The 12,922-nt window shown below is 36.3% G+C and overlaps 1 protein-coding gene across 13 annotated transcripts in view; it reads right to left on the reverse strand.

Annotated features, from left to right (window-relative positions):
• The window catches only part of LOC121498500 (folate receptor alpha-like), a 203,694-nt gene that overhangs the window by 103,157 nt on the left and 87,615 nt on the right, over nucleotides 1–12,922 (reverse strand). The window contains exon 2 of one of the 13 annotated variants that reach the window (XM_041768469.1): nucleotides 102–1,021. The exons of the other annotated variants lie outside the window; for them this stretch is intronic. Within the exon in view, the coding sequence (XP_041624403.1) occupies nucleotides 287–1,021 (735 nt within the window). The 3' untranslated portion in view covers nucleotides 102–286. Of the gene's footprint in view, nucleotides 1–101; nucleotides 1,022–12,922 lie in introns of those variants that run through there. 13 annotated transcript variants of the gene reach the window in all.

Raw genomic sequence — 12,922 nt, forward strand, 5'->3', positions numbered from 1 at the left:
CAGCATCCCCTGCAAACTTGTTGCAAATACAAATTACCAGGCTTCATGATGCAACTACTTGATCAGAAACTCTGGGAGGATGTAGGACCCAGAATTCTGTGTCTTAACTAACATTTCAGGTTATTTTGATGCCAAAGTTTGAGAAACACCAAATTTTTTTTTTTTTTTTTTTTTTTTTCACGGTGGTTGCCTGGTTTATTCCCTGGCCAACAAACAGGAAGTAAATAGCTAGGAGCTGTGGGGCCCAAACAGCAGGGCTGTACAGGTATCAGGAGATAAAAGGAGCTCAGCTAAGTAGCCAGAGCAGCATCAGGGCCAGGCTGAGCAAGAGAGGCCCAAGGACACAGTGCGTAGCCTCACTCATGGCCCTGGCGTAGAACCTCGCCACCTCCTCGTTGGGGTTGCCCTGGGCCGGGTCGAACCACATCTGGATGCAGCGGCCGCTCCCTCGGCTATAGTTGCTGACTTTGTAGGAATGACTCCAGATTTCATTGCACAGAGCAGCAGATGTGGGGAAGTAGAAATGGAAGGGGTGGCAGGCAGCTCCCTCTGGACACTGGTTATACCCTGAGGTCCAGTTCCAGCCCTTGTGCCAGTTGCTCTTGCAGGTGTAGGAGGTGCGGCAGTCCTGCCACCATAGCTCACAATCCTCTTTGCACAGGGGCACGTGCAGGATGCGCTCCTTGCGCCAGCTCTGATTTACCTCCTGAATCCAGGGCCCCAGGTTGGGGGAACACTCATATAGGCAGGTGTCCTGGATGAAGTGCTTTTTGCAGGCAGGTGTCATAGATCCGCAATGGTTCCAGTTAAATCTGTACAGGTAGGAAATATCCTTATGGGCTTCCCGGCTGGTGTTGGCGAAGCAGCAGGAATTCTTCTTCCAGGGGCTGCACTGCTTATGCAGCCCGTCCTCCGGGCTTGGCTTTTCCTTGTGGTGCTTGGCGTCCATACAGACATTGAGAAGCTCAGTTCTGGGCCGCGCTGTCCATACTGCGGCCACCCCCACCAGAAGGAACAGCACCTGAGAAACACCAAATTATATTTATGTCTTCCACACTAGTGATGTGTCTGACATTCATAAACAATTCATATTCAAATGTATATTCAATTTACATTCAAAAGGCTCCATAATGATTTACCAGTAAATTTCTTGGCTAACAAAGTTCCATAAATAGCAACAGCACACATCCTTGTAAGAATGGAAGGCAAGAAGATACTTGGAATCTAAAGGTTAGGGTCTTTTGCACATCACGATATTCATTTATTCCGTGAGACTGAAACCACTTTTCCAAGGGAAACAGATTTATTATCCATAATTTATGGGAAACTGAAGTGTACATCATTAACTGATTGATTTGGCTTCAACCAGTCAAGGTATTACAAATAAAAACAAGAACAACCAGTAAAGAGCATACATAAAGTAGACTCGCAATTAACCTGGTTGCTCAGACACTCATAATTTTGATAATTCCATATGTAAAGCAATGGGGGCGGGGTGATGAGAATGCAGGATATAACTAAGAGAAGGTGGCAAGATGAGGTGGGAGATTACTTCCTTCCACAAACTTAAAATTCCAGCTTTTTGTGAGGCATGTGTGCTCTGCACTGCCCATCACCCAGCACCTGAACACCAGAGTCTAGTCAATACACTGTAAATAAGCTACATTAACCTGGGGGAATTTCATGCTGTTGAAGTGGGTTTGGAGCAGCCAGTGCAATGTTACACATTTCAGAACATAAGAACGAGAGAGAAAACTAGAACAGAGTTTTAGTGAAAACATGCTTTTTAATTCATATTAACTGTCTATTAGGATTGTGCTTACTGATGTGAAAGGTTTGGAAAAACTATGAGATATCACATTAAAACAGGAAACAGATGGTGCTTAACTGGGTATGCAGGTGAGGAAGCAGGAGCTTCCTCACGTGGCTGCGGGACGCTCGACAAGAACAGCAGCGACCTGTTTGTTCTTCAGTCCGAGGCCGAGGAAAACATCAGTATGTTTGTGAATTATTGTTCATTATGTTTAAGATGTACTAATTTACTTACATAGAATCTAACACGATAACCAGAATATAATCTGACCACAAATTCAGTGAATTGTGGTTTATTCTTGCTATTACAATTATTTCTGAATATCAAAACCATTCCTTCAGATGTTAATATAGAGCATACTGGGTTTTAGAGCATGAAAGACTCTGCAAATTTAACCATTTGCAAGTCAGGTTAATGCTGGAATAAACTAAAATAATTTATAGAATGTACTAAAACTGAATTGCAAGGAAATTTATGATAGGTAGTCACACAATAATAAAAAACCAAAGATTAATTAACATAAAAATTCTAGCTGTCATATTTCTCTAAGTAGAAATAATTGTAATGTAATTTTATTTCACTGATTGAACCTCCAACTAGGTCCTGGGTAAAGTCAATATGAAAATAAAAGGCTATGAAAGGCACCTTTAGGCCACAAGGAAAACAGGACATGATCTCACCAGCTTCAGAACTAAAACTATTGAATTATTTGCTATACAGACACACACAGAAAGAGAGAGAGAGAGACAGAGAGACAGAGAGATCCTTTTAATAATATCATTATTGCTTCCAAAGAATGGGAAACTTAAAAGAAAAATGAGTAAGACTTTTTATATATTTGTTTAAACTATTTTGGGAAATCATGAAATAGCTAACGGATTAAGTTCCACTTTGAAAGACTCCACACTTTGTTCATTTTATTAACTCTTAAAATATGGAAGCATTAGAAATAAAAAGAATTCTTTAATAGAAAGTGTACCAAGAAATTAAGTTACTGAACCCAAATCAATCATGACTGACATTTCCTACCCATAATACAGAGAAGTCACACTATAAGCAAAAGCTTAAATAATTTAGATAATAAATAATAATAGATAATAATTTAATAATAATAATTTGATAATAATAAATAGATAATAAATAATAATAATAATAGATAATAATTTAGATTTAAATAATCTTAGTTTCTCAAGCACAGGACCTCTAGGTGCTCGACAAATGTCTGTATTACTGAAGGGACAGCACAGGTTTCCTACTTCATCTTTTATCTCTGCAACCCAATCTCCAATGCACTGTAGTTGCTCAATAAATATTGGTTGGACCAAATACAGTAATTTTCTGAAGATGCATTGGCTGGGCCAAGTACACGTAAAAGCTTAAAATTCCTGAATAAAAAAGCTCACCCTTTGAGTATTGCGGGCATTCATCAGAGGCTAATAAACACTCTCTTAGAGACTTGTTTCTTTATTTCCTCCAATGATGCTGAATCACACTCTTTTTCCTGACTTTTGTTCAATGGAAGTTGCAAATGCATTTTCTATATTTAGGATGACTTGTGATATGTTTGTGTGGTTTAAGCACATTGTGAGCAGTTGGCTGGTATTGCAGAAATAGGCATCTGAAGCAACCCACAAAAATGATCCAGAATCTTATAAATGTAAAGATTAGGCAGTTCTGTGCTTTTTTTGGTAATTGATAATAGCACAGTAATCACTGTTTTAGCAAACGTGTATGTTCTGGTTAACTCTCACATTTTAAAAATACATTTCTAAAAATGGGTTTTTATAAAATTTTTAGTTTTGAAGAATTTTGGTGGAAAATCATTATTTTAGTGATATTTGCCCTTGTATGGTAACTGAAACAAATACTCTCCTCTTCTACCAACTATATCCCCTCCCTAAATGCCTCAGAAAACAGGAAACTTGGATTCCAGTCTTATATCTTAAGACCTAGGTCAAGTCCCTCAGCATCTTTTGTCATATTCATATATAAAGCAGTACTAATGAAACCTATATCATAGGGTAATAACAAAGTTTACATAGAATAAGACACTATGTGTAAGAATGCTTAGATAGTTAGAATTCTCATAAATGTAGCGCAACAGTTTGATAATATTCAGAATACTGAATATTCAGAACATCAGAGAATGAAAATTCTGGATTCCGTTTATTTCCTAGTTAATGGAAGATGATGGGAAAACCACCACTTTTTCAATTTTAACTTTTTAAACATATTTCTGAAATAAATCAGTTTACTTTCCTGCTGTACTGTAAAACAAAAACAAAAACAAAACCTTAAGATAAAATGGGATTTAACAATGTGATAAATGTAGTTCGTGCTATAGGAGTTGGGTCTGTAACTAACTTAATGTGGAATCCTTAGAAATTTTATTTTTATTTAGTATTTCATGCTAAAAATCCACAGCTATTTTTGGAACTTCTCTTTTACAAAAGCAGAGTGTAACAAACACAAGTCATTAATTCTTAATGTTCCTTAATCTTTGATTAACACAATTCCTGTTCTTTAAATATATTACATTTACTGTGAAAGCATGAGAAAATATCAGATATCTTGGGCATTTTGAATTTAGTTTAAGTTAAAAAAAATGAAAGCGTGAACCTCTACATATCACTGCTGTCCAAGGACTTCCCCAAATCATGGGCTAATTGGATTCAGAAATTTGAGTAGTATTCTCTGAAGATGGAGAATGCGCTCCACTAAGAAAACTAAAACGAATATACTTGTGTCAGAGCTCCAGGAGCCCACAGTCTATAATATCGAGCTTTACCAGAGGCAGTTTATCCATTTGAGGTGATATAATTTAATTGTGGGATATGTTACCTGAATGTAAGTAGGTATGTTTAAAATGTGTTCCACTGTATTTAAAAGAGGCTGGATGATATTTTTATTTTTAAAACATCCACATGGTATTGAGATTTATTTTTACTTCTAGTTTTACTGTGAAATAATTGACAAACATCACTGTATATGTTTAAGGTGTACAGAATGATTTTTGATTTACATATATTGTGAAAGGACTACAATAGGTTCAGCCACCATCCATCTTCTCATATAAATACAATGAAAAGTGAAGAATAAAGGAAAAAATTATCATTTGATGAGAAGTCTTAGAATTTCTCTCCTTAACAGCTTTCCTAGACATCATACAGTAGTGTAAGTTCTATTCACCATGTTGTACATTACACCCCCAGTACTGATTTATCTTATAACTGAAAGTGTATACTTATTGACCACCTTTCTCCAATTCCCCTCCATTCTCTACCTGGATAACCACAAATATGATCTCTTTTCCTATGTATATGGTTTCAGTTTTGTTGGTTGGTTGGTTTTTTGTTTATGCTTTTTAAAATTCTACATAAAAATGAGATCATACAGTACTCATCTTTCACTGTCTGACTTAATTTACTTAGCATGATGCCTTCAAGATCCCTCCATGTTGTCACACATGTTAGGATTGTCTGTTTTTTATAGCTCAATAATATTCTATTGTATTTATATACCAAACTTTTAAAATCCATTCATCCATTGGTGGACACTTACATTAACTATTGTAAATAATATTGCTATGAACATGGAGGATGCAGATATCTTTTTGAATTAGTGTTTTTGCGTCCTCTGGATATATTCCCAGAGGTGGAATTGCTGGATCATATGGTAGTTCTATTTTTAATATTTCTTCTATATTTTTTCATAGTGGTTGTATTAATTTACAATCCCACCCACAGTGCACAATGGTTGTCTTCTCCATATTAATGCCAGCATTTGTTATCTCTTGTCTTTAATGATAGCCATTCCAACAGGTATGAGGTGATATTTCACTATTTTATTTTGCATTTCTCTAATGACTAGTGATGCTGAGCATCTTTTCATGTACCTGTTGGCCTTCTGTATATCCTCTTTGGAGAAATGTTTATTCAGGTCCTTTGCCAATTTTTAAATTGGGCTAATTTTTTTTTTGTTCTCACTATTGAATTGTACTAGTTCTTTATGTTTTGGATAATAATGCCTTACCAGATATATGATTTGCAAATATTTTTTCCCATTGTGCAGGCTTTCTTTTCACTTTACTGATGGTTTCTTTTTTCCAGTTTGATATAGTCCCACTTGTTTATTTTTTGTTGATTATGATGTAGGTGTCATCTCCAAAAAAAAACATTACCATGACCCATATCAAGGATTTTATCTCTATGTTTTCTTCTAGGAGTTTCATGATTTCAGGTCTTACGTTAAATAGTCTTTAATCCATTTTGAGTTAATTTTTGCCAGAAGTGGGTCCAGTTTCCTTATTTTACATGTGAACATCCAATTATTTCAGCACCATCTAGTGAAGATTATCTTTTTTCCATTCAGTATTCTTGTCTTCCTTGAATCAAATATTAGTTGACCATATATACTTGGGTTTATTTCTAAACTCTTGATTCTGTTCCATTGGTCAATTTGTCTATTTTTATGACACTACCATATTCACTCGATGATTACAGACTTACAGCATAGCTTGAAATCAGGAAGTGTGATGCCTCCTGCTTTATTCTTCTTTCTTAGGATTTCTTTGGCTACTTGGGCTCTTCCATATAAATTTTAAGTGTGTTTTTTCTATTTTTGTAAAAAAAAAAAGTGCATTGGAATCTTGATAGAGATTGCATTAAATCTAAAGATGGCTTTTGGTAGTATTGACATTATTAATTCTTCTAATTCATAAACACATCTTTGGATATCTTTCCATTTGTGACTTCTTCAAGTCCTTTCCTCAGTGACTTATAGTTTTATGAATAGAGATCTTTCACCTTTTTAGTTAAATTTATTAATATTTTATTGATTTTGATACTATTGTAAATGGGATTAATTTCTGAATGTCTTTTTAAAAAATTTGTTGTCAGTATAGAAACACTACTGATTTTTTAATGTTAGTTTTCTATCTTCCTACAACTTTACTGAATTCTTGATTAGATCCAACAGTTTTTTGATTGAGTCTTCAGGATTTTCTGGATATAAAATTATGTCATTTGCATATTTCTTTCTCTTCACTTTCTGATGGTTTTTCTCGACTGCTTGCTCTAGTCAGAACTTCAGTACCATGTTGGATAGGAGTGGTGAGAATGGGCTTCCATGACCTGTTCCTGATTTTAAAGGACAAGTTTTAATTCTTCCACCATTGACAATGATATTAGCTGTGGGTTTGTTACATATGGTCTTTAATATGTTGAAATATATTCCTTTTATGCCAAATGGATGGCATAAGTTTTTATCACAAATGGATGTTGAAATTTATTCAGTGCTTCTTCTGCACCTATGGAGACAGTCATATGATTCTTTTCTTTCATTCTATTAACGTGGTACATTGATTTGAGTATGTTGCATATATTGAGCCATACTTGCATCCCAGGGAGAAATTCCATTTGATCATGATAAATGGTTCTTTTATTGTGCTGCTGAATTCAGTTTTCCAGTTTTTATTGAGAATTTTTGCCTCTATATTCATCAGATATACTAGCCAGTAGTTTTCTTTCTAATAGTGTCCTTTTCTGGTTTTGCTATCAAAATAATGGTGACCATATAATATAAATTTGGGAGTATTTCCCTCCTCTTTGATTTTTTGGAAGAGTTTGAGGATTGGTGTTAATTCTTCTTTAAATGTTTGGCAAAATTCACCAGTGAAGCCATCTGGTCCTGGGCTTTTCTTCCTTGGAGGATTTTTATTACTGATTAAATTTCCTTACTAGTAATTGGTTTATTCAGATTTTCTATTTCTTCCTGATTCAGTCTTGAATGCTTCAAAAATTTTTCCATTTTTTTCTAGATTGTCTCACCTTTTGGCATATAGTTGTTCATAGTTGCCTCTTAGGATGCTCTGAATCTCTGGGCTTTTATTTTTTTTAAGATTTTATTTATTTTTTATTAATGAGTGATACAGAGAGAGAGGCAGAGACACAGGCAGAGAGAGAGAGAGAGTCCCTGACATGGGACTCGATCCTGGGTCTCCAGGATCATGCCCTGGGCTGAAGGCAGGTGCCAAACGCTGAGCCACCCAGGCACCCCTGAATCTCTGTGCTTTTAGTTGTACTCTCTACTTTTTTACTTATAACTTTGTTGACTTGGATCCTTTCTCTTTTTCCCTTGGTTAGTCTAGTTAAGGGTTTGCCAATTTTGTTTAGCTTTCCAAAGAACCAAATCTTAGTTTGGCTAGTCTTTTCTATTGCTTTTCAGCTCTCCATTTCATTTATTTCATCTCTAATCATTTTTTTTTCTTCTGCTAACTTTGGGGTGTTTGTTCTTCTTTTCCTGGTTTCTTAAGGCATAGAGTTAGGTCACTTAGTTGAGATCTTCCTTGCTTCTTTTTTAAATCTTTCATGGTTCTTAATGTAGGTATTTATTGCTATGAACTTCCTTCTTAGAAATGCTTTTGTTGCATTTCATAAGTTCTGATATGTGTGTTTCCATTTTTGTTTCTCCCAAGAAAATGTTTTATTTTCCCTTTAAGTTCTTCTTTGACCCATTAGTTGTCAGAAGAGTGTTAACATCTGTGTGTCTGTGAAACTTCAGTTTTCTTTTAGTTGCTAGTTTCATGCCATTGTGGTTAGAGTAGATACTTGGTATGATTTCAATCTTCTTGAATTTGCTAAGACTTGTTTTATGGCCTAATATATGGTCTAGTCTAGAAACTATTCATGTATACTTGAGAAGAATGTGTATTCTGCTCTTGTTGAGATGGAAGGTGTCTTCTCTCTATGTCTGTCAGGTTCATTTGGTCTATACTATTGTTCAAATCTGCTGTTTCTTTATTGATTCTCTGTCTGGATGATCTATCCATTATTGAGAGTGGATTATTAACGTAATTATATTGTATTCCTGTTTATTTTTTCTTTTAGCTCTATTAGTCTCTGCTTTATATTTGTAAGTGCTCCAATGTTGGGTGCAAAAATATTTATAACATTGTACCTTCTTGATACATGACACCTTTAATATTATATAATAACCTTGTCTCTTTTTGCCGTTTTCATTTTTTTAATTTATTTTTATGCATTTTATTTTATTTTTTAATAATAAATTTATTTTTTATTGGTGTTCAATTTGGCAACATACAGAATAACACCCAGTGCTCATCCTGTCAAATGCCCCCTCAGTGCCCGTCACCCATTCACCCCCACCCCCCGCCCTCCTCCCCTTCCACCACCCCTAGTTCATTTCCCAGAGTTAGGAGTCTTCATGTTCTGTCTCCCTTTCTGATATTTCCTACCCATTTCTTCTCCCTTCCCTTCTATTCCCTTTCACTATTATTTATATTCCCCAAATGAATAAGACCATATAATGTTTGTCCTTCTCCAATTGACTTATTTCACTCAGCATAATACCCTCTAATTCCATCCACATTGAAGCAAATGGTGGGTATTTGTCATTTCTAAAGGCAGAGTAATATTCCATTGTATACATAAACCACATCTTCTTTATCCATTCATCTTTCGATGGACACCGAGGCTCCTTCCACAGTTTGGCTATTGTGGACATTGCTGCTATAAACATCGGGGTGCAGAGTCCCAGCGTTTCATTGCATCTGCATCTTTGGGGTAAATCCCCAGCAGTGCAATTGCTGGGTCGTAGGGCAGGTCTATTTTTAACTCTCTGAGGAACCTCCACACAGTTTTCCAGAGTGGCTGCACCACTTCACATTCCTACCAACTGTGTAAGAGGGTTCCCCTTTCTCTGCATCCTCTCCAACATTTGTGGTTTCCTGCCTTGTTAATTTTCCCCATTGTCACTGGCGTGAGGTGGTATCTCATTGTGGTTTTGATTTGTATTTCCCTGATGGCAAGTGATGCAGAGCATTTTCTCATGTGCATGTTGGCCATGTCTATGTCTTCCTCTGTGAGATGTCTGTTCATGTCTTTTGCCCATTTCATGATTGGATTGTTTGTTTCTTTGGTGTTGAGTTTAATAAGTTCTTTAGAGATCTTGGAAACTAGCCCTTTATCTGATACGTCATTTGCAAATATCTTCTCCCATTCTGTAGGTTGTCTTTTAGTTTTGTTGACTGTATCCTTTGCTGTGCAAAAGCTTCTTATCTTGATGAAGTCCCAATAGTTCATTTTTGCTTTTGTTTCTTTTGCCTTCGTGGATGTATCTTGCAAGAAGTTACTGTGGCCGAGTTCAAAAAGGGTGTTGCCTCTGTTCTCCTCTAGGATTTTGATGGATTCTTGTCTCACATTTAGATCTTTCATCCATTTTGAGTTTATCTTTGTTTGTGTATGGTGAAAGAGAGTGGTCTAGTTTCATTCTTCTGCATGTGGATGTCCAATTTTCCCAGCACCATTTATTGAAGAGACTGTCTTTCTTCCAATGGATAGTCTTTCCTCCTTTATCGAATATTAGTTGACCATAAAGTTGAGGGTCCACTTCTGGATTCTCTATTCTGTTCCATTGATCTATGTGTCTGTTTTTGTGCCAGTACCACACTGTCTTGATGACCACAGCTTTGTAGTGCAACCTGAAATCTGGCATTGTGATGCCCCCAGATATGGTTTTCTTTTTTAAAATCCCCCTGGCTATTCGGGGTCTTTTCTGATCCCACACAAATCTTAAAATAATTTGTTCTAACTCTCTGAAGAAAGTCCATGGTATTTTGATAGGGATTGCATTAAATGTGTAAATTGCCCTGGGTAACATTGACACTTTCACAATATTAATTCTGCTAATCCATGAGCATGGAATATTTTTCCATCTCTTTGTGTCTTCCTCAATTTCTTTCAGAAGCGTCCTATAGTTTTTAGGGTATAGATCCTTTACCTCTTTGGTTAGGTTTATTCCTAGGTATCTTATGCTTTTGGGTGCAATTGTAAATGGGATTGACTCCTTAATTTCTCTTTCTTCAGTCTCATGGTTAGTGTATAGAAATGCCACTGACTTCTGGGCATTGATTTTGTATCCTGCCACGCTACCAAATTGCTGTATGAGTTCTAGCAATCTTGGGGTGGAGTCTTTGGGGTTTTCTATGTAGAGTATCATGTCATCGGCAAAGAGGGAGAGTTTGACTTCTTCTTTGCCAATTTGAATGACTTTTATTTCTTTTTGTTGTCGGACTCCTGAGGCTAGGACTTCTAGTACTATGTTGAATAGCAGTGGTGAGGATGGACATCCCTGTCTTGTTCCTGATTTTAGGGGAAAGGCTCCCAGTGCTTCCCCATTGAGAATTATATTTGCTGTGGGTTTTTCATAGATGGCTTTTAAGATGTTGAGGAGTGTTCCCTCGGTCCCTACACTCTGAAGAGTTTTGATCAGGAATGGATGCTGTATTTTGTCAAAAGCTTTCTTTGCATCTATTGAGAGGATCATATGGTTCTTGGTTTTTCTCTTGCTGATATGATGAATCATATTGATTGTTTTACGAGTGTTGAACCAGCCTTGTGTCCCTGGGATAAATCCTACTTGGTCATGGTGAATAATTTTCTAATGTACTATTGGATCCTATTGGCTAATATCTTGTTGAGAAATTTGCATCCATGTTCATCAAGGATATTGGTATATAATTCTCCTTTTTGGTGGGGTCTTTGTCTGGTTTTGGAATTAAGGTGATGCTGGCCTCATAGAACGAATTTGGAAGTACTCCATCTCTTTCTATCTTTCCAAACAGCTTTAGTAGAATAGGTATGGTTTCTTCTTTAAAGGTTTGATAGAAATCCCCAGGGAAGCCATCTGGCCCTGGACTTTTGTGTCTTGGGAGGTTTTTGATGACTGCTTCAATTTCCTCCCTGGTTATTGGCCTGTTCAGGTTTTCTATTGCTTCCTGATCCAGTTTTGGTAATTTGTGGCTGTCCAGAAATGCGTAATTTCTTCTAGATTGCCTAATTTATTGGCGTACAGCTGTTCATAATATGTTTTTAAAATTGTTTGTATTTCCTTGGTGTTGGTAGTGATCTCTCCTTTCTCATGATTTTATTAATTTGAGTCTTCTCTCTCTTCTTTTTAATAAGGCTGGCTAATGGTTTATCTATCTTATTAATTCTTTCAAAGAACCAACTCCTGGTTTTGTTGATCTGTTCCACAGTTCTTCTGGTCTTGATTTCATTGAGTTCTGCTCGAATCTTTATTAACTCTCTTCTTCTGCTGGGTGTAGGATCTTTTGCTGTTTTTTCTCTAGCTCTTTTAGGTGTAAGGTTAGCTTTTGTATTTGAGTTCTTTCCAGTTTTTGGATGGATGCTTGTATTGCGATGTATTTCCCCCTCAGGACTGCTTTTCCTGTATCCCAAAGATTTTGAACGATTGTATCTTCATTCTCATTAGTTTCCATGAATCTTTTTAATTCTTCCTTAATTTCCTGGTTGACCCTTTCATCTTTTAGCAAGATGGTCCTTAACTTCCACGTGTTTGACGTCCTTCCAAACTTCTTGTTGTGATTAAGTTCTAATTTCAAGGCATTACGGTCTGAGAACATGCAGGGGACGATCCCAATCTTTTGGTATCGGTTAAGACCCGATTTGTGACCCAGTATGTGGTCTATTCTGGAGAAAATTCCATGTGCACTTGAGAAGAATGTGTATTCAGTTGAGTTTGGATGTAAAGTTCTGTAGATATCTGTGAAATCTACCTGGTCCAGTGTATCATTTAAAGCTCTCATTTCTTTGGAGATGTTGTGTTTAGAAGACCTATCGAGTGTAGAAGGTGCTAGATTGAAGTCACCAAGTATAAGTGTATTATTATTATCTAAGTATGTCTTAATTTTGGTTATTAATTGATTGATATATTTAGCAGCTCCCACATTCGGGGCATATATATTGAGGATTGTTAAGTCCTCTTGTTGGATAGATCCTTTAAGTATGATATAGTGTTCTTCTTCCTCTTCATCTCTAACTACAGTCTTCGGGGTAAATTTTAGTTTATCTGATATAAGGATGGCTACCCCTGCTTTCTTTTGAGGACCATTTGAATGGTAAATGGTTCTCCAACCTTTTATTTTCAGGCTGTAGGTGTCCTTCTGTCTAAAATGAATCTCTTGTAGACAGCAAATAGATGGGTCCTGCTTTTTTATCCAGTCTGAAACCCTGCGCCTTTTGATGGGGTCATTAAGACCATTCATGTTCAGAGTTACTATTGAAAGAT

The sequence above is a fragment of the Vulpes lagopus genome, chromosome 9, assembly GCF_018345385.1.
Source record: "Vulpes lagopus strain Blue_001 chromosome 9, ASM1834538v1, whole genome shotgun sequence".
Lineage (NCBI taxonomy): Eukaryota > Metazoa > Chordata > Mammalia > Carnivora > Canidae > Vulpes > Vulpes lagopus.